The sequence below is a fragment of the Carica papaya genome, chromosome 7, assembly GCF_054855325.1.
Source record: "Carica papaya isolate Zhongbai chromosome 7, ASM5485532v1, whole genome shotgun sequence".
In the NCBI taxonomy this organism is placed as follows: domain Eukaryota; kingdom Viridiplantae; phylum Streptophyta; class Magnoliopsida; order Brassicales; family Caricaceae; genus Carica; species Carica papaya.
Genome location: NC_142315.1, coordinates 2810001 through 2831747, shown reverse-complemented (window position 1 = coordinate 2831747; position 21747 = coordinate 2810001). Strand labels below are relative to the sequence as shown.

At 36.7% G+C, this 21747-nt stretch overlaps 2 protein-coding genes across 10 annotated transcripts; one reads left to right on the top strand and one right to left on the bottom strand.

The window, feature by feature from the left end:
* The first annotated feature begins 579 nt into the window (after nt 1–579).
* Nucleotides 580–4849, top strand: LOC110819826 ((E,E)-geranyllinalool synthase-like). Of its 4 annotated transcripts, none has more exons than XM_088208644.1 (12): nt 580–1026; nt 1157–1352; nt 1434–1660; nt 1791–1914; nt 2074–2192; nt 2316–2551; nt 2735–2850; nt 2996–3097; nt 3199–3414; nt 3526–3655; nt 3727–3978; nt 4102–4849. In XM_088208644.1, exons 1-12 carry the CDS (start codon nt 687–689, stop codon nt 4627–4629), a joined length of 2586 nt encoding a protein of 861 aa, XP_088064770.1. In that variant the 5' UTR covers nt 580–686; the 3' UTR covers nt 4630–4849. The 4 variants fall into 4 exon arrangements, with proteins under 4 accessions (XP_088064770.1, XP_088064769.1, XP_088064771.1 ...); XM_088208643.1 differs by having other exon boundaries at nt 2071–2192; XM_088208645.1 differs by lacking the exon at nt 2074–2192 and having other exon boundaries at nt 2410–2551.
* Nucleotides 4850–5052: 203 nt separating this feature from the next.
* LOC110819786 (uncharacterized) lies at nt 5053–9562 on the bottom strand. 6 transcript variants are annotated; one of them, XM_022049115.2, is made up of 5 exons: nt 8554–9562; nt 8121–8267; nt 7665–7955; nt 5940–6992; nt 5053–5835 (listed from the first exon to the last, which is right to left on the bottom strand). In XM_022049115.2, the coding sequence occupies exons 1-5, from the start codon at nt 9455–9457 to the stop codon at nt 5468–5470; spliced, it is 2763 nt and encodes a 920-aa protein (XP_021904807.1). In that variant the 5' UTR covers nt 9458–9562; the 3' UTR covers nt 5053–5467. The 6 variants fall into 6 exon arrangements, with proteins under 6 accessions (XP_021904807.1, XP_021904814.1, XP_021904819.1 ...); XM_022049122.2 differs by adding an exon at nt 8348–8457 and having other exon boundaries at nt 5940–7955; nt 8554–8693; XM_022049127.2 differs by adding an exon at nt 8348–8450 and having other exon boundaries at nt 5940–7955; nt 8554–8693.
* Between the last annotated feature and the right edge of the window lie 12185 nt (nt 9563–21747).

Sequence of the window (21747 nt, the reverse complement as noted above, 5' to 3'; positions counted from 1 at the left end):
ATAACTTTCTCCTAATAATCTTGGCTATTTTTTGCAATGAGAAACACACTTTGAATATACTTGCTTATTTGACTTTTGACAATTGATTCGCATGTTACACATGTAAAGAAATTTTCCAATACGATCACGATGAGAAGATAAAAGTGTAATAAAATCGTTTAAATACTTTTATAATTGATCATTGACGCCCTTAATAACAAGATTATTCTTGGCCCCATATAAATTTATTAATCAACTCTTCTATTAAAAAAAAAAAAAGAAAAAAAAAACTGTATAAAATCATGTCTCATCAAGCTCTTACGTTAATTATATTAATTTTATATAAATTAAATGTGAAATTTTAAAAAATAATTTTAAGTATATTATAATTAAATGTTAAAATCACACGAAAATATGATATAAATATAATATAAACACTTGGTAGGTTAACATCATAGACGATGATGGGTTCACATTTCCAAGTCAATGTATTCACATTTTCATAGGACCATCACCCTTCGAATATAATTTCAATTCGTTGTTTTCCTCTCTTCATTGTATATATATATCTATTATATCTACACCAAATCTGGACTACACACATATATCAGGCCAAACATTCTTTATAGCTATACACATATATATATATATATATACTAGTAAAATATTGCATACTCATATCTAGATAAATCATACCGACTGCGGAGATGTCTTCACAACTTTTTGGGGGTATTCAGGCTATGATTAAGGAGGTGAAAGAAGAAATGTTGCAGGATTTGACGGAGAATCCTCACGGGTTCATTGCAGCTTCTGCTTATGATACTGCATGGTTAGCCATGATTCAAGACCCTGACTATGGAGATAGTGAACCGGCTCGACCCATGTTCACTGGTTGTTTGAACTGGGTGCTGAAAAACCAGACAGAAGAAGGGTTTTGGGGGGAGCGCGATGCTCATGGCAACCCCACCATTGAGTCTCTTACTGCAACTCTTTCTTGCATTATTGCACTCAATAGATGGAATACTGGAAAATCTAATATCCAGAAAGGTATATATATATTTATATATATCCATACCTAAGTTCATCTACGTGTATGTATATATATATATATATATATACATGTATATGTTATAACTAAATTATGATTTTATATAATATAATCGATTAACATTTGCAGGGTTGGTTTATATAGAAGAAAATGCAGAGAAATTTATAGAAAACATTTATGAGGGATATTGTCCTCGTTGGTTTGCCATTATTTTTCCTGGAATGATCGAAATTGCACGTTCAAATGGTTTGCATCTTGCTTTTACTAGTAAAATCAATGTGGCAGTAACTGAGATGTTCTATAAACGACAAGAAATTCTCGACAGGTTCTCATGCATTGCCTAGTTTAACTATATATACACACACACATGATGAGTATATATAATTTTTTTATTAATAATTTACAGTGAGAAATTAGTTGAGTCCGAGCAGTACGGTTATCCTCTATTATCATACTTGGAAGCATTGCCCTGGACATATGAAATTAATCAAAAAGACTTGGTTAAGCAGTTGAGTGATGATGGATCATTATTCCGATCGCCTGCTGCCACTGCAAAAATTTTTATGCTTACTGGGAACAAGAAGAGTTTAGCTTACTTGAAATCTCTTGTTCGAAATTCTTCTGATTATGGAGGTAAGCTTAATCTATTACTGCATGTCACTGTTAAGAAATTGTATTATAGGTATTATCGTTAGAAAATTATATCGTAAATGTATTCTAATTATAGTAAAAAAGAGATACTTATTCTGTTTTGCATGCCCAGTGCGACCTCTTTATCCAATGGACGAGGAGCTAATAAAGCTTTGCATGGTTAATCAATTACAAAGATTTGGATTAGCTGAACATTTCAAAGATGAGATTGAAAGAATTTTGGAACAAATTTACTGGTAACTAATTAACTAATAAAGCATTTCTTTTTTCTTTTTTTTTTTCTTCCTTAAATTGACTTATTGTTATGATAATATTATATATATATATATGCATTTGTAGGATATAATAATTAAATTAATTTACATGCTTAATTTTGTATGCGGGGAAAAAAGCAGGAACTACAAAGATCGAGAATCGAAGGTAATTGTAATGACAATGAACTCAGCCGCGCAGTTATACAAGGACTCGTTAGCTTTTAGAATATTTCGGATGCAGGGATACAATGTATCAGCATGTATGTTCTATTAATTATAGTTAAAATTTTAAGATAATAATATTTATAATAAATGTTATATCTTTAATTTATAATAATGTTATTAGAAAAATAAATTTTTATTTGTAAATGTGTCTTTTATAGCGATGTTTTGTTGGTTCTTAAATGACGAAAAATTTCGGAATTACATCGAAGAAAATTGTCAAAGCTGCTCCGCTATCACGCTTAATGTTTATAGGGCAACGGATCTTATGTTTGGCGGGGAGTATGAAGTTGAGGACGCAAGATCATTTTCAAAAAAATTACTACACAAGGCTCTACAAATTGCCTCTTCCAATCAGTTTAATTTTGACAGTGCAGTCCCCAATTTTCATACAATGGTAAATTTATTGTCACCCATCATGCATAGTTTGAAATTCAACGCGATCACATACAACTCATGAAAATTAAAATAAGGTTAGACCAAGAAATTACATGAAAATTTCAAATTGGGTGGCCATTGTAATCTATTGCTTATATATTTTTATGAATTAGAAAATTTCAAAAAGAATTTTTCCAAGCAGGTTGAGTATGAACTGAGAAGTCCATGGATTGCTCGGTTGGAGCACCTTGAACACAGAATGTGGATTGAACAGAAAGACTCGAATGCTTGCTGGATGGGGAAAGCATCCTTTCACAAGTTTGGATCTCTCTCTTTTCTCTTTATAAATAAATACATATATATATAGCTACACGCAGACATACATACATACATATGTGAATAATAGTATGAGCATAAATTTGTGGGTATTACTGATATTATAAATAATAATTGATGACATCAGGCTATCCAATCTTCAAAACGACAAACTTATCCAGCTCGCTATGAAAAACTTCCAGTTTCGACAATCAATATATAAACATGAACTCGATCATCAGCTAAAAGGGTAAATAAATATTGCAAAATATTCTATGTATTCACTCAAATATATATTTAATTATTACCTCATAAGAATATTTTTTCTTTACTGGCGTTGTTGTGGGAAAGGTGGACAAGAAAGTGGGGATTTGATAATATGAGTTTTGCTCGGGAAAAAACCACATTTTCCTACTTTGCCATTGCAGCCTCCACTGCATTAGCTCATTACTCCGTTATGCGAACCACCGTTGCCAAGGCAGCAATCCTCATCACAGTTGCCGATGATTTTTTCGACATGGAAGGGTCTTTACATGACTTGCGAATCCTTGCCGATGCAGTTCAAAGGTGTATATATATACATATATATATATATATGTGTGTGAGTACGAATTAATTTCTTAAGAAATATTTTTGGGATGATTAAATTATAACATTATTATATATTATAAATTTCAGATGGGATTCGAATGGCTTGAGTGGTCATAGCAAGAAAATCTTCAATGCACTTGATGATCTTGTTACAGACTTTGCAATAAAATATCTCCAATACCAAGGGATTGATATAACGAACCACGTTCAGGATCTAGTAAGATTTAGTTTCTGTGAACATATATACATTTATACGAATTCTTTAACATGCAACATTTGATTGGCCAGTGGAGAGAAGCATTCATGTCATGGCTGACGGAAGCTACGTGGAGCAAGACCGAATGCATACCATCCATGGATGAATACCTGCAGACTGGCATGATCTCCATTACTGCACACACTTTAGTTCTTCTAGCTGCGTGTCTCATGGATCCAAGTTTACCTAAACAAATAATCAAGTCATTCTCTCATGAATATCAAACTGTTACCGAATTACTCATGTTGATATGTCGTTTGTTGAATGATACTCAAAGCTATAAGGTAATTAACTAATTCAATCTAGACACTATCTAGTATTAATAGGGTAATTAGTTTAATACACAACATATATATATAGTTCAAGAAGTTTTATGGTATCTACTAATGGAGCTTACTCCATTCCAGAAAGAACAGGAGCAAGGAAAGTTGAACTCAGTGTTGCTCCATACGAGAGAGAATCCAGATGTTAAGATTGAAGGCTCTGTCGCATATGTTAAAGATATAATTGATAAAAAGAACAAAGAGTTCCTTGAACATGTTCTAATGGATTATCAAAGTAACATGTCTAAATCTTGCAAGCATCTCCATTTATCAATTTTCAAAGTGTTTCAAATGTTTTTCCACTCCTGCAATCGCTATGATACAGATTCAGACAAACAAATTCTTCAAGACATCCAAAAAGCAATTTATCTTCCTCTAGCTGTTCAACCCTCAAAACCATGGAAGCAGCATTCTTTTCCTCAACTTCCTCATCATGTAAGGTCTGGATGGAAGAAAGATTATCAGCTAAGAATCAACTCTCACATTGCTTTACCCTTCAAACAGTATCAGAACAGCAGGAGAAATATTGTTGCTCTGCACCAGATTTCCAAATCGCCTCTTCAAGTGTTGGCGTATAATAACAATATATCTTTACTCAAAAATTTCATCTGAATATCTTTATTTTGTCATAAAAAACAATGCAGATTCCTCTGTATGCTATGTATGTGTATTATATATAAATGTCTCTATTTCTGTAAGAAATTAGTATTTTATTGTTCGATCTTTGTAAGAAATTAATATTTCGCGATTCAATCTGATAAAATTTATCAAAAATAATAAAAGAAGGAAAGTGAGGAAATACCTCAACACTTTCTTCTCTGCATAAAACTTACATTGTTGTTGCAGCCATCCTCTTCTTCTTCCCCTGTTTTGTTTTTCTGTTCTCATCTTTTTAGGATTTTAGAGTCTTGTAAACTGTAACAATTACATATAGGGTTGCTCTTTCTATAAATATAAAATGACCAAACAATTGATACTAAATTATAAAATAGTTCTACATATTTTATGAAATAGATATGATTATTCTTATGCCCATAATGAAATAATAATTATTTATTGTTTTGATCTGAGTATTTTCTAATAAAAACTTATTTAATTGGATTCATTCATGTTGTAACACCATACCTAAAAACAACAAAGAAGAAGAAGGTTGCTGCTATATGGGCCGTGCAGGGCCGCTGCCTGTGCTTGATTTCAGGAGAAGCCCAAGGAGACTAACCAGAGCGATGGTAGACTTGAGAATAAGGACAACAATGGAGTAGTTACCGTACGAGTTTTACCAAATCTGAACACGACTTGTCACTATAAATGCGACACACGTAACGGCACCAGTTCAATGAGTTTTAGAAAGTCAAACTCAAACTCGCCAATATATAATATCCATGAGAATGTATATATATATATATATATGGAAATCATAGTGTCACTTAAATAGCATGTTTGGTTTTAGTCACCGTCTCCGTCCAGTATTCTTCTGAAACCTCTGTCTAATCTTCTTTAGCGCTGCTAAAACCTCTGTCATATTCTCTCTATCTTCAGCCGACTCTGCAGAGCAATCCAAAGCTAATCTTAAAACCAAACACATACATTCAATTCTAGCTTCCAAATGCTTCTCATTTTCCTGCAACAAACAAGCATCCATAACATCACAGCTTGTTTTATCTGCAATAGAAATCGACATTTCCACCCAGCTCCTCAAGTTCAGTTCTCCTGCAAACATTTCATCCGTAGGCTTCTTTCTTGTGAATGTCTCCATCAGCAGAATTCCGAAGCTATAGATATCGCATTTGGTAGAAACCATCCCCATGGTTCCGTACTCTACATCACATTATAACATTGTAAAGAGAATTTTGCCATGCCAAAATCGTATATGCAATGAGAATTAACAACCATTAATCATGATAGAAAACCAGAAACATCACCTGGAGCCATATAGCCAATAGTTGCAAGCGTCAAGGTTTGCCTGATGGACTCTTCTCCTCCTAACAGTTTTGCTATGCCGAAATCGCTCACATGGGCGACCATATCTTTGTCTAGTAGCACATTGCTTGGCTTCAAATCACAATGAACAATGGGGGTTGAATGACCATGATGTAGATATTCTAGAGCTGATGCAACATCGATCATTATATTCAGCCTTTCTAGGATATTTAGACCCCTGTCCGGAGAATACAACCAGCTTTCTAAACTTCGATTAGGCATAAACTCAAGAACCAGGGCCTTAAAATCACCACTGCAGCAGCAGCTAATGATTTTGACAAGATTCCTATGGCAAATTTTGCGCATGATATCAGTTTCAACATCAAAACTTTTGAAGGCTCCCTCAAATTGCAAATTGAAAACTTTTACTGCAACGGTATCTGTAGTTCCATTTGAAAGTTCCCCTTTATACACTGAACCAAAACTCCCCATGCCAAGCAAGTTGCTTTCACTAAATCCATCAGTGGCTCGTCGAAGCTCTATGTAAGAAATCCTTCTCCATGTTGCACGACGTAAGGAACTTCCTTGATCTGGTACATCCACTTGCTTACGAGACCTTGTAACGATGACAACAAAGGCCACTAGTACCAACAATATTACTGATGAAATAACTGGTAAAATATATTTCAATACAGCGGAAGTAGCTTTCTTAGATCCTTCGAGAGAGCCAGCAGTTTTGCAGGGTGGAACTCGTAATCGAGGCAAACCACACAGGCCATAATTGTGCAGAAAAGATTGCTGTGAGAAGTTTCGAAAAGGTCCTCCTGAAGGAATCTCTCCTTCTAGCCTATTGGCAGACACATTAAACTCTTTGAGAGATGAGAGTGCCTCTAAAGATTTGGGAATCACCCCAGAAAGTTTGTTGCTAGAGAGATCCAAGAATTCCAAACTTATCAAGTTTCCAAATGATCGAGGAATAGGACCCTGAAAGCCATTATTTGCTAGTGAAAGATAGCTAAGATCCTTCAAAGCTCCAATGCTGCTAGGTATATTACCTGATATGTGATTTCTTGATAAATCAAACTCTGTCATAACTTTCAGGTTTCCAGCATCTACTGAGAGAGGGCCAGTTAAATAGTTTGAGGACAAGTTTACTTCCAGGATGAAGGTAAGGCTCCACAAGCTAATAGGTATGGAGGAGTTGAAGTTGTTGGAGTCTAAATAGAGATATCTAAGAGAATCCATACTGGATAGGCATGTGGGTATCTCTCCTGAAAGATTATTATCATGTAATGACAATGCATCCAGGTTTTTTAAATGACACAAATCCCCAGGGACAGACCCCTGTAACTTATTTATAGAAAGACGCAAGTCTTGAAGGTTCTGTAATCTTCCAACAGATGTTGGAATAGACCCCACTAATTCATTTTGTTGCAAGGCCAACATGATTGTGTTGCTTAGATTACCAATTTCCATGGGAATATGACCCTTGAGTTTACAGTTATTGGCATGGAAGTATAGAAGGGTTGTAGAGAGATTACCAATGGAAGTTGGAAGACTACAATTCAAGGGATTATTTGAAATCTCTAAAGTTTTTAAGTCTCTGCAATTTGACAGAGATGAGAGGCCTCTAAATTCGCCATTAGAAGATTTAGTGGTCAAGTTGTTACTGTCAAGATAAAGCAACCTGAGGAATCTAAGATTTCCAAGTGTGCTAGGAAACTGACCTGAAAATGAGTTCTGAGCCAAGTCCAGAATAGTGAGAACAGAAGCATTGGAGATGGATTCTGGAATTATTCCAGTGAGACTGTTTTCCCACAGAAAGATCTCCTCAAGATTTGGTAGGCCAAGGCCTATAGTTGATGGAAGTGAGCCTGATAAGAAGTTATTTTGTAGGTACAGGAAGGTCATGGTTGAGATATTGAAGATGCCAGCAGGTATGTGACCTACCAGTTGGTTTTCGCCAATATTCAAGTACTGGAGATTCTGTAAGTTTCCAACCTCATTTGGTATCTCACCTGCAGATACTTTCTCTTGGTAAGCATTAGCATGTAGCTTATTTTATTAGACCAAATATGTAAATATCATGGACCCACTATCAAAAACAGCTAGATAAGATGGTAATATGTATTAACGCACGCATACACATATCTATATATGTACGTATACGTACTTCGACTTACCAGAAAGACTATTGTTTTGAAAGGAAATCTCTATGAAGGAAGAAATGTTGAAGAAGGAAGGTGGAATAGAACCGGTAAGGCCCCGAGTACTTTCTGCAGCAAATATCTCCAAATTTAAAAGTTTACCAATCTCCTGGGGGATTTCACCTGCAAAAATAAGACCTTCATCAGTCAATCTCTCTTTCTTTTTATGGGATTTCACCGTTTAATTGAAAAGAAAGTCCAACTTTTTAGCTCTTGCCGATCTTCTACCGGCGCTTTTACTGTGTAGGCCATTAGACATACTTTCTATCAACTCCTGCACTCTTAACTTTTAGGAAGAGTTGTTTACTGAAGACTTCAAAGTGAAAATCAGATTTTTAAAACACATTAAATAAAAAGCTCAGAAAGAAAAGAGTGAACCCATGAGATCAATAGAGTTCGGATTAAAAACCTTCTAGATTTGTGTCACCGAGATATAATTCCTTGAGCTTGGTCAAGTTGCCTACGTTTCTTGGAATTTTCCCTGTAAACCTGTTGATTGAAAGTCCTAAAATTTCAAGCTTCCCACATCTTCCAAGACTGGGAGGAATCTGCCCATCTAACTTATTGTCACTCACAGATAGGAACTCAAGTTTCGGAAGTGAATCACACATACCATCTGGTAATTTACCCGACAGCATATTAGACGACAAATCCATATATTTCACGGAAGATACATTAAAAATGGCTGAAGGTATGGACCCAGATAACTTATTATTTCCCAAATCGAGTATTTTCATATTTGGATGCTCAGAAATCTTGGACGGAATCTTCCCTTGAATGGAGTTGTAGCTCAAAGACAGAGACTCCAGAGTTGAGATATTGAAGAGAGAAGCTGGAATCGTACCAGTCAAACTGTTATTACGGAGAAATAAAGATTGAATCTTTGGTAAATCACCAAAATCTGATGGGATTTCACCGCTCAAATGATTGAAAGATAAATCGAGGAACTTGAGTCTACGCAAACGGGTGAGCTCTTTGGGGAGATGGCCATGGAAGCTGTTGTTGCTCAAGTTAAGGGAGACTAAGAAAGATAGGTTCTCTAGATTTGGAGGGATGGTGCCTTGAAGACACAAGTCGGGAAGTTCCAAAGCTGTGATTCTGCCATGGCGGGGACTGCAAGAGACACCAACCCAGTTGCAGACCGGGGCAGAGGCGGTCCAATTGTGGGATAAGATGGTTTGAGGGTTGACATGGTGTTTGAATGCAAGAAGAGCTGATTGATCAGAGGCCAAATTGGCGAGCTTGGAAGGTAAAGCAGGCGGAAGGAAGTGTACGAGGAAAAAGAATAGTGGAACGTAGTGGGAAGAATGCATGTTAGGCGGCCGAGGTAGAATGTCGGAGGAAGCAGAGACAAGGGAATGTGGTACTAGGAATTTATTGCACTTCGGTTCATTTTGGGACCAACTTGTTTTGTTTTTTTCCTTTGAAAATTTGGAACCAACTTATACTAAATCAATCACAAGACAATTTTGAATAGTTTTATTCAATTATTGCTATGCTAGGTTTAATTATGAATATAAATTATTTTCAAGATTATTAATATTTTAATTTCTCTTTATAAAAAAAAATATTTAAGTTTAATTGTATTTTATGTCTATTTTTATTAAAAATTACATAAATTTTTAGAAAAATAGTAAGTAAAAATATCAAATAAAGTGTAATATCATATTTTATTAAATCACCAAATAAAATTTTATGTCTTAAAAGATAAATACTTACATCGTCTTAGTTTTCGATAAGGTTCTCATTATAATTTATTTTATTTTATTTTATAAATTTTTATTACGTTTGCTATGTATGTCTCTATTTCAACTCGATCTGTGTAGAACATGCTACATTTGATATTATCGAATAATGCATCTTATTTGTAGGTAATAATGAGTTGATTAGATCGTAACTAGTATTTTATAAGTGGGTTTATTAAATTTGTTGGCTTCTTTAAGCTTCAATTTATAAGCCTTAATTTGTTTATAATCGTAAAACATATTTCATCGATCTTATTCAAGTGTCATAGTTGATTGCAACTAGCAACTGAGTAACAAATAGTGCACCTGAGCCTTTGTTGGTACTAATGTAATGCGGGCAGTTCAAATTAAAACGATATAAAATGATTCTACCCAACAAGAACGGATTTTAGTGAAAAATCGAGCTTTTTAATTGATTTGAATTATCATTCACCATCATATATTTTTATGACGTACAACAATTTATTCTAAAGCTGTTGAGAAAGCTTATCTATGGTGATCTGCCGAGAAAAATAAATAACAAATATAGAAAAAAAAACGAGAGAAAGACAACGAGTTTGATAGAAAATCTTAAGAGTTCTGACGAATGAAATTGAGGTTTTTATACCTTTAATAAAATAAGATAGTTAGTACAATATTTATACATCACAACAATTTACTTTTACCCCTTATACATACATATACACATACTTAAACGATTTGATAGAAAATTCAATATTTTAACAGAAAAAATAAACAATTTGAAAAATATCAGGAAGAATTTGTATAGATTGTATATAATAACTTTCAAATTTCAATAATAAGTTCTTGTGCGAAATAATTACAAACACAAGCTTTCACCACCGATAATAACGCGTCAAACATTAATTTACTTTTTGACGCGATATTGGTGGTGATTCTTTTACACTGGAAGTTGTAATGGACGACTCCGGTAATGGGTTAGGTCATAGTGCATATATATATATATATATAGGAAACACTGTATATTGTACATATTATATATGTCTATTTATACTGCATATACGTATAATATACCGTTTACATATTGTAAATATAATGCATATATGAAGTGTATGTATATATTTTGACCACCCCCGTACGTATTCTTTCTATTCTTCCCCATTCCTAAATGTCTCCTATATCAACAACCTACGTAACCCAAGTTTATTATTTTATACAAATTTTATCGTAAAATTTGTGAAACTTCTTAAGATTTAATAAAAGTTTATTATTTTAGAAATTCACAACTCTTTTCATAAACTCTAATATTGGCACAAATTTAGAACAATAACATTTTAAATTTCAACATTCTGAAATCGTTAATTAAAAATTAAGGCTCTTCGTCTAACACGCAAATAATTTTAAAAATAAATTTAGACAAATAGGACTAGAATTTTGATTTTAGTATATGAAAATTTATTTATACTTCAAAGACAGTATGTATTTTCAACATTATTATCTATAATATCCATGAGAATGTGTGTGTATATATATATATATATATATATATATATGGAAATCACAGTGTCACTTGAATGGCATGTTTGGTTTTAGTCACCGTCTCCGTCCAGTATTCTTCTGAAACCTCTGTCTAATCTTCTTTAGTGCTGCTAAAACCTCTGTCATATTCTCTCTATCTTCAGCCGACTCTGCAGAGCAATCCAGAGCTAATCTTAAAACCAAACACGGACATTCAATTCTAGCTTCCAAATGCTTCTCATTTTCCTGCAACAAACTGTTAGAAAAAGAGGAAGAGGTCAGAGAGACTAATGAGAAGACTTAAGATTTTTTATTGTGATTCTTGCAAAAATACTTAAAGTACATACCAATTTATGGGCACTATCACAACTATTAAAATTTATTATAACCACCAACAAATATAATAAATCTAATTTATAACTTATAACATCTACCAAACCAAAAAATATATAAAAACTCTAATTTATGAAGTTCAACCACAAACAAACTAATTAATTATATTTTAATTTATAAATTAATTTTTAACACTTCCGTTTAATTTGTAAATCTCCTTTTCAATCCAAGATTAGTGCGTAACTTTTGAAAGACTTAAAACTTGAGCGGTTTTATAAAAATATCCGCTACTTGATCTCCAGTCTTTACGTGCTTGAGTTCTACTTCTTTTTTAGCAATGCAATCTCTAATAAAATGATATCTTGTGTTTGTGTGTTGGTTCGTTCATTGGAATACCGAGTTCTTAGCTAGTGCTTGTGGAGACTTATTGTGAATAATAGTTTTAGTAGCTTCGTCTTGTGTTAAATGAAGTTCTTTCAATAATCTTCTAAGACATATAGCATGACAAGTACAAGAGGTTGCTGCCACATATTCAGACTCACAAGTTGATAGTGTAACAATGGCTTGCTTCTTAGAACTCTATGTAATTGCACAATCATCTATAAAGAATACAAAACCAGTTGTACTTTTTATATCATCAATATCTCCAGCGAAATCACTATCACAAAATCCTACAAAGTTGAACTCATTAGAAGATGAATAAAATAACCAAAAATTAATAATACGTTTAAGATAACGTAGAACTCTTTTAACAACATTCATGCGGGAGGTGGTAGGAGCTTCCATAAAACGACTTATTAGTGCAACTGCAAAAAGAATATCAAGCCTTGTAAATATAAAGTATCTCAAACTTTTCATAAGACTTTTAAAGAGAGTGGGATCTACTTTTTTTCCATTATCAAACTTTGATAACTTTACTCCATATTTTATAAGCATGTTCACAAGATTGCAATTAAACATTTTGAATTTCTCTAAAACTTTTCTTACATAACCTTCTTGAGAAATAAAAATACAATATTCCATTTGCTTCACCTCAAGGCCCAAATAATAAGACATGAGCCCAATATCAGTTATTTCAAATTCAAGTAACATGTTTTTCTTGAATTCTTCAAACAAACTTGGATTCTTGCTTGTGAAGATGAGATTATTCACATATAGACACACAAATAGAATATCACCAGTAGAATGATACTTCACATAAGGAGCATATTCATGAAGGCAATGAACAAATTCATTATCTTCAAAATACTTGTTTATACACCTATTCCATGCTCTTGGCGCTTGTTTTAGCCCGTACAAAGCTTTCTTCAATTTCAACACTTTATCTTCACGCCCTTCAACCACGAAACTCAATAGTTGTTCTGCATGAACCTCTTCATTAAGATAGCCATGGAGAAATGCCGATTTTACATCAAGTTGAAATATTTTCCACTTTATTTGAGCTGAAATAGCTAAGAGGAAACAAATAGTCTCCATGCGAGCAACTGGTGCAAAAACCTCATCATAATCAATCCCATGTTTTTGCTTGTATCTTTTAGTCACAAGCCTTTCCTTATACATTTTCACATTTCCTTGAGAATCATTTTTAGCTTTATAGACCTATTTGACACCAATAGCTTTATGTCCCTTAGGAAGAGTGGATAGTTTCCATGTGTGTTATTTTCTATGGATTTGATCTCTTCCTCCATGGCTTATCTCTATCTTGCATCTTTGATGGTTTCATCAAAATTCATTGGTTCACTGTCAAGAAAAAGACAAAACAAATCATTTATATTAAAATTAGTGATAGTCTCAGTTTTATCATAAAGATCTTAAATGCTCTTCAACTTTCGTGACCTTTCACTTGAACTTTCTTGAGAAATGGGTGATGTAACATGAGTTGGAGAATGAGGTGGAGTTGCCTCTTGTCTCTTGGTTCTTCTTTTCAAAGTATGGAAAGAAATCATAAGCATTTTCTTCTTTTTTCTCCCAATTCCAAGTTGCTTTTTCATTAAATTCAACATCTCTACTTACCATGATCTTGCCATTGCTTGGATTATACAATTCATAGCCTTTTGAGTTTGCATCATACCCAATGAAAATATGTTTAATACTTCGATCATCGAGCTTAGGTCTCTCTTGTTGTAACAACCTCAAAAATATCCAAAGGAAATAAATTATAATTCAAGTGCAAAAGCAAAATAAATATTCAACGTTTACATTCTTTACACAATAACTAAAATTACCAAATAGTGTTACAGAATTCACCATTTTGAAAGAAATACAAAGAAATAAGAAAATGATCGAAAAATAAATAAAATTAGCATTCTACTCGTAATCCTTTTGTAGATCGGGTTCTTGATCTTAGTTCTCTTTATATGAAATTGTTAAATAAGGGATGAACTACACTAACCCAGTAAGAATATCATATTATATCACCGACACAGAAATGAAGATTGGCATAAAATAAAAAAAACTAATGAAGCACTACATTAAGCAAATTTATTTATCAATAATAAAACCATTTACGTCTACTTATCGTAGTGATGTTTATAGAAAACAATTTATAAAAAACAATAACATTATATATATCATGATTCCATATATAATTGGCAACATAGCACATATTATACTTTCATATTCAAATCATCAAAACAATAATTGTCTCTTTTTTCACCAGCCTACTGGTATCCATAGAGGTTCATAAGGATATCTCTGCTACGCGTGAATTTTTTTATTTAACATTCTCAATTACGAGTCGTCCTCATACTCCATCTGGTATGAGCACCAAATTACTAAACTTCAATACCTCATCCAGCATGAGGTGAAGCGGACCATCCCCACACCCCGTCCGGTATGAGACAACGTTCACGGTAGGATTTTCTATGTACTCGATCCGTCCACCATCTCCCAGCATATTCAGTAAGGCTGTCATTTCATCCATTCACTTAATCATAAATTTTTTGTTTACCTTTAACTTCCATTTTGTTTTCAATTCAACCGTAAACACATAAAACAACAATACATGCATTCAAAGCTATAAAATCAATCAATAAGGCACTATCATGCACTTAAACTATAAAAACAATCAACAGAACAACAGTAGATAATTTCTGTTTCTGGTTCCATTAGTAATCCATAATTAGTTATGAATATTTTCTAATTCACAAAAAATACCGTATTATTATTTATTTAAACTTTAATTCTATAACAGAGAATAAGGTTAAAGATTCTTACTCAATTTGATGCCTGAAGGTTAAACTATTGACTGCACTTGCTGGCGGTCCCCGGGTTCCCTGAATTTTTCTTCTGAAATCAAAATATGCTATAAGTACTTACAAATGCCCCAAACAAATCCAAAATCAATCTCAAAACCTATTTTGGCCAATTTTAGAATTCCGGCACGGCGGCTCCGCTGTGCTCCAGCAACGGGCGGTGGCAGTCCACTTCGAGTTGGTTGTTTTCGGACGATTTTGCATTAATCCTTGCAAAAAAAATATGTTAAGGGGCCTCGGTTGGCCAAAAGCAAATACAAAAAACTGAAACTCACCGACAGCGGAGCTCTCCGGTGCAACTGCTCCTCCAGCTCACATTGCGGTTAGGTCTTTTGCTCCAGTCAACCTGTAGAGAAGGAAACAGTGATCACAATGGTGGAAAAATTTTACCGAACGAGAATCGAGAAGGGCCTCATCAGAGGCATTCTGTGAAATTTCCTGCGGCGGCTCCGCCGGGCTTCACCGGCTGTTTTTAGCCAATCGACTAGTCATTTTGCTCCGATTTAGCCATGTGGGTGTTTAAAATTGAATTCCAAGAAAATGAAATTTTTTACCTCTTTACTCAAAAATTTCATCTGAATATCTTTATTTTGTCATAAAAAACAATGCAGATTCCTCTGTATGCTATGTATGTGTATTATAGATAGATGTCTTTATTTCTGTAAGAAATTAGTATTTTATTGTTCGATTTTTGTAAGAAATTAATATTTCGAGGTTCAATCTGATAAAATTTATCAAAAATAATAAAGAAAGGAAAGTGAGGAAATACCTCAACACTTTCTTCTTTGCATATAGATTTATGAAACTTACATTGTTGTTGCAGCCATCCTCTTCTTCTTCCCCTGTTTTGTTTTTCTGTTCTCATCTTTTTAGGATTTTAGAGTCTTGTAAACTGTAACAATTACATATAGGGTTGCTCTTTCTATAATTATAAAATGACCAAACAATTTATACTAAATTATAAAATAGTTCTACATGTTTATGAAATAGATATGATTATTCTTATGCCCATAATGAAATAATAATTATTTATTGTTTTGATCTGAGTATTTTCTAATAAAAATTTATTTAATTGGATTCATTCATGTTGTAACACCATACCTAAAAACAACAAAGAAGAAGAAGGTTGCCGCTATATGGACCCTGTAAACCTGTTGATTGAAAGTCCTAAAATTTCAAACTTCTCACATCTTCCAAGACTGGGAGGAATCTGCCCATCTAACTTATTGTCACTCACAGATAGGAACTCAAGTTTCGGAAGTGAATCACACATACCATCTGGTAATTTACCCGACAGCATATTAGACGACAAATCCATATATTTCACGGAAGATACATTAAAAATGGTTGAAGGTATGGACCCAGATAACTTATTATTTCCCAAACCGAGTATTTTCATATTTGGATGCTCAGAAATCTTGGACGGAATCTTCCCTTGAATGGAGTTGTAGCTCAAAGACAGAGACTCCAGAGTTGAGATATTGAAGAGAGAAGCTGGAATGTACCAGTTAAACTGTTATTACGGAGAAATAAAGATTGAATCTTTGGTAAATCACCAAAATCTTATGGGATTTCACCGCTCAAATGATTGAAAGATAAATTGAGGAACTTGAGTCTACGCAAACGAGTGAGCTCTTTGGGGAGATGGCCATGGAAGCTGTTGTTGCTCAAGTTAAGGGAGACTAAAAAAGATAGGTTCTCTAGATTTGGAGGGATGGTGCCTTGAAGACACAAGTCGGGAAGTTCCAAAGCTGTGATTCTACCATGGCGGGGACTGCAAGAGACACCAACCCAGTTGCAGACCGGGGCAGAGGCGGTTCAATTGTGGGATAAGATGATTTGAGGGTTGACATGGTGTTTGAATGCAAGAAGAGCTGATTGATCAGAGGCCAAATTGACGAGCTTGGAAGGTAAAGCAGGCGGAAGGAAGTGTACGAGGAAAAAGAATAGTGGAATGTAGTGGGAAGAATGCATGTTAGGCGGCCGAGGTAGAATGTCGGAGGAAGCAGAGACAAGGGAATGTGGTACTAGGAATTTATTGCACTTCGGTTCATTTTGGGACCAACTTGTTTTGTTTTTTTCCTTTGAAAAGTTGGAACCAACTTATACTAAATCAATCACAAGACAATTTTGAATAGTTTTATTCAGTTGAGGACGCAAGATCATGTGTGAGAGAGAAAGAGAAAGAGAGAGAGAGAGAGAGAGAGAGAGAAAGAGAAAGAGAGAGAGAGAGAGAGAGAGAGAGAGAGAGAGAGGAATGCGAAAGAGAGATATGGAGAGAATGAGAGATTTGGAGAGCGAAAGAGAGAGAGATGAACAAAGAGAGTAAAAAAGAGCGAGAGAGAGAGTGAGAGAGAGATAAAGAGAGGGAGAGAGAGTGATAGTGAGGGAGAGAGGGAGGGAAAGAGGGGGAATGAGAGAGGGCAAGGGAGGGAGGGAGAGGGAGAGAGAGGGAGAGAGTGAGAAAGGGAAAGAGAAAGAGATGAGAGAGGGAGAGAAAGAGATAGAGACAGTGGGAGAGAGGAAGAGAAAGAGAGAGAGAGAGAGAGAGAGAGAGAGAAAAAGGAGAGAGAAAGAGGAGAGAGAGTGTGAGAGAGAAGGAGAGGGAGAGAGGGAGTTAGAGAGAGAGTTGGAGAGAAGGGGTGAGAAAGAGGGAGAGAGAGTAAGAGAATTAGAAAGAAAGAGAAGGAGGGAGAGAGAGAAAAATAGAGAGAGATACAGAGATTGGGAGACACAGAGGGAGAACGGGAGAAATTAAGAGAGAGAGATAGATACAACGTGTGTGAGAGAAAGAGAGAGTGTGTGAGAAAGAGAAAGAGAGAGAGAGTACATGTGTGTGTGTGAGAGAAAGGGAGAGAAGAATAGAGGGGAGAGCAAAAGAAAAAGAGAAGGAGAGAGTGGGAGAGCAAAAGAGAGAACGGGATTGAGAAGGAGTGTGTGAGAGAGGGAGAGAGAGAGAGAGAGACAAGGAGAGGGAGAGAGTGAGAGTACAAAAGAGCAGGAGGGAGGGAGGGAGTGAAAGAGAGAGAGAAAAAAGAGAGAAAGAGAGAGAGAGAGAGAGAAAGAGAGAGAGAGAGAGAGAGAGAGAGAGAGAGAGAGAGAGATTGTTTATGATTGGGGGGAGAGATAGAAGGGAAGAGCGAAAGAAAGAGATAGAGGGAAAGAGTATGAGAGAGAGAGAGAGAAATAGAGAGAGGGGAGAGAAAGAAGGGGAGAGAAAGAGAGAGAGATAGAAAGAGAGATAAAAAGAAAGGAAGAGAGGTTGGGGAAGAGAGAGATAGAGAGAGAAAGTTAGAGAAAGAGAGAGAGGAAGAGGGAGAGAGAGAGGGAGAGGGAGGGGAGAGAAGGAGAGAGAGATAGAGGGAATGGATGAAGTGAGAGAAAGAGAGAGAGAAGGACAGGGAGGAAGAGAGAGAGAGTGAAGGAGATAGAGAGAGAGAGAGAGGGAGAGCATAAGAAAGAGAGGAAGAGAGACAAATAAAGAGAAAGAGACAGACAGACAGACAAACAGAGTGTGTCAGAGAGAATAGGAGAGAGGGAGAGAGGGGAGAGCGAAAGGGAGAGAGGGAGATAAGGAAAGAGTGGGAGATCGAAAGAGAAAGAAGGAAAGAGAGAAGGAAAGAGAGAGAGAGAGAAAGAGAGAGAGAGAGAGTGTGTGAAAGAGAGAAAGAGAGAGGGAGAGACAGAGTGAGAGTGAGGGGGGGAGAGAGGGGGAGAGAGAGTGATAGGGAGGGAGAGAAAGAGAGAGAAAGAAAGAAAAGAGGGAGAGTGAGAGAGTAAAAGAAAGAGATAGAGAGAAAAAGTAAATGCACCAGAGACAGGGAGAGAAAGAAAGAGAGATAATGAGAAAGTGTGTGTGAGAGAGAGAGAGAAAAAAAGAGAGAGAGGGAGAGAGGGAGTGGGAGGAAGAGATTGTCTGAGGGGGAGAGAGAGGGAAAAAGATGGAAAGAGAGGGGGAGAAAGAAGGAAAGAGAAAGAGAAAAAGAGAGAGAAATAGATATGGAGAGGAGTTAGAGAATAAGAGGGAGAGAGAGAGAGCGAGCGAGAGGGGGAAATAGGGAGAAAGAGACAGACAAAAAAAGAGAGAGGGAGAAAGAGAGAGAGAGGGAGAAAAAGAAAGGAAGAGATAAAAAAGAGACAAAGTGTGTGAGAGAAAGAGAAAAAATGTGTGAAAGAGAGAGAGACAGAGAAAGAGAGAGAGAGAGAGAGAGAGAGAGAGAGAGAGAGTGAGTGAGTGAGTGAGAGGGAGAGAGAGACAAAAAGAGTGTGAGAGAGAAAGTGAGAGAGAGACAGAGAAAGGGAGAGAGAGTGAGCGTGAGGGAGAAAAGGAGGAAGAAAAGGGGAGAGAGAGTGAGAGGAAGCGAGAGAGGGGAAGAGAGAGTGAGAGGGTGGGGGAGAGAGAGAGTGAGAGAGAGACAGAGAGAGTAAGAGAAAGAGTGCGAGAGAGAGGGAGAGAGGGAGAGGGAGAGGGAGAGAGTGTGTGAAAGAAATAGAAGGAGAGAGGAAGTGAGAGAGAGATCGAGAAAGGGGGAGAGAGATGGAGAGAGAGAGAGAGAGGGAAAGGGAAAAAGAGAAAAAGAGAAAAAAAGAGGGAGACAGAGTTAAAGAAAGAGAGGGAGAGAGAATGAAAGTGAGAGACTAGGAGAGAGTGAGAGAGAGAAAGAGAGAGAGAGAGAGAGAGAAAGAGAAAGGGAGAGTGAGAGTGAGAGAGAGAGAGAGAATGGAAGAGAGAGAGGGGGGCAGTTAGCGGGAAAAGGCGAAGAAGAGAGAGTGGAAGAGGGAGAGAGGGAGAGGGGGCAAAGAAAGGGAAAGAGAGGGGACGAGCGAGCGTTAGAGAGGGAGACAGAAAGAGAGGGATAAAGAGGGTGGGAGAGGGACAACGAGAGAGAATAAGAGAGAGGGAGATTAATAGAGAGAGGAAAGGAGAGAGAGAGACAGAGTGAGAAAGAGAGAGAGTGTGAGGGAGACTGAGAGAGAGAGATGGAGAGAGTGTAAGAAAGAGAGAGAGAGAGAGAGAGAGAGAGAGAGAGAGAGGGGTAGTGAAAGTAAGAGAGAGAGAGAGAGAGAGAGGGGTAGTGAAAGTAAGAGAGAGAGAGAGAGAGAGGATAGGGGAGAGATAGAAAGAATGAGAGAGAGGGAGAGAAAAAGATAGCAAAAGAGAGAGAGAGAGAGAGAGAGAGAGAGAGAAAAAAAAGGGAGAGTGGGAGGGAGAAAGAGCAAATAAGTGAGTGACAGAGAGAGGTAGAGATATTGAGAGTGAGATAGAGTGAGGGAGAGTGAGAGAGAGAGATGGAGAGAGTGTAAGAAAGAGAGAGAGATAGAGGGGTAGTGAAAGTATGAGAGAGAGAGAGAGGATAGGGGAGAGATAGAAAGAATGAGAGAGAGGGAGAGAGAAAGATAGCAAAAGAGAGAGAGAGAGAGAAAGAGAAAAAAAAAGGAGAGTGGGAGGGAGAAAGAGCAAATAAGTGAGTGATAGAGAGAGGTAGAGATATTGAAAGTAAGATAGAGTGAAGGAGAGTGAGAGAGAGAGGGAGAGAGTGTGAGAGAGAGAGAGGGAGAGAGTGTGTGTGAGAGAGAGAGAGAGAGAAAGATAAAGAGATAAAGAGATAAAAAGAGAGAGGGGGTAGTGAGAGTGAAAGAAAGACAGAGAGAGGTAGGAGAGAGATAGAGAGAGTGAGAGAGACCGAGAGAGAAAAAGAGCGAAAGAGAGAGAAAATGAGAGTGGGAAGGGGAGAGAGATTGAGAGGGGGGAGAAAGAGCAAATAAGAGAGTGACAGAGAGAGGTAGAGAGACTGAAAGTGAGAGAGGAAGTGAGGGGAGAGAGAAAGATAGAGAGGGGGAGAAGGAGGGAGAGAAAGAGAGAGACAATGAAAGATAGAGAGAGGGAAAGAGGGAGAGAGAAAGAGGGAGAGCAAAAGGGAGAGAAAGAGAGAGAGAGAGAGAGAGAGAGAGAGAGAGAGAGAGAGAGAGAGAGAGAGAGGGAGGGGGATTAAGAGAGAGGGAGAGAGACAGTGAAAGAAAGACGAAGAGAGATAGGAGAGAGAAAGACAGGGTGAGACAGACAGAGAGAGAACGAGCAAAAGAGAGAGAGAGAAAAAGGAGAGTGGGAAGGAGAGAGATTGAGAGGGAGAGAGAAAGAGCATATGAGAGAGTGACAGAGAGAGGTAGAGAGATTGAGAGTGAGAGAAGAAGTGAGGGGGAAAGAGAGAGATAGAGAGGGGGAGGAGGAAGAGAAAGAGAGAGACAGTGAAAGATTGAGAGATAGGGAAAGAGGAAGAGAGAGAAAGGGAGAGCGAAAGGGAGAGAAGGAGAGAGAGGGAGTGGGAGAGAGAGTGAGAGTGCGAGAGAGTGGGAGAGAGAGAGAGAGAGAGAGAGAGAGAGAGGGAGAGAGAGAGAGAGAGAGAGAGAGAGAGAGAGAGAAAGAAGAGAGAGGGAGAGAAAGAGAGAGAGAGAGACAGTAGGAGAAAGAGAGAGAGAGAGAGAGAGAGAGAGAGAGAGAGAGAGAGAGAGAGAGAGAGAGAGAGAGAGAGAGAAGGTGAGAATGGGTCAAGGGATAGAGAGTGAGAGGGGGAGAGAGAGATAAGGTACAGGGAGAGAGAAAAATAGAGAGGGGAGAGAGAGAAAGAAAGAAAGATAGAGAGAGTCACAAAAAGAGAGGGAGAGAGGGAGAGATACAGATAGAAAAAGAGAAAGAAAGTGAGAGACTTAATGAGAGGGAGAAAGAGAGATAAAGAGAGAGAGAGAGAGAGAAAGTGGGGGAGAAAAAGAGGGAGAGGGAGAGGGAGAGAAAGA

Excerpts from the sequence above, each read along its gene's own strand:
- LOC110819786 (XM_022049100.2), bottom strand. The coding sequence starts at position 9,457 with ATGCATTCTTCCCACTACGTTCCACTATTCTTTTTCCTCGTACACTTC. Across the intron at positions 8,268-8,553 it reads CGGTGACACAAATCTAGAAG|GTGAAATCCCCCAGGAGATT; the intron begins GTTTTTAATCCG and ends TTATTTTTGCAG. Across the intron at positions 7,956-8,120 it reads TCAAAACAATAGTCTTTCTG|GTGAGATACCAAATGAGGTT; the intron begins GTAAGTCGAAGT and ends AAGTATCTGCAG.
- LOC110819826 (XM_088208643.1), top strand. The coding sequence starts at position 687 with ATGTCTTCACAACTTTTTGGGGGTATTCAGGCTATGATTAAGGAGGTG. Across the intron at positions 2,552-2,734 it reads TCCCCAATTTTCATACAATG|GTTGAGTATGAACTGAGAAG; the intron begins GTAAATTTATTG and ends TTTTCCAAGCAG. Across the intron at positions 3,098-3,198 it reads CTCGATCATCAGCTAAAAGG|GTGGACAAGAAAGTGGGGAT; the intron begins GTAAATAAATAT and ends GTTGTGGGAAAG.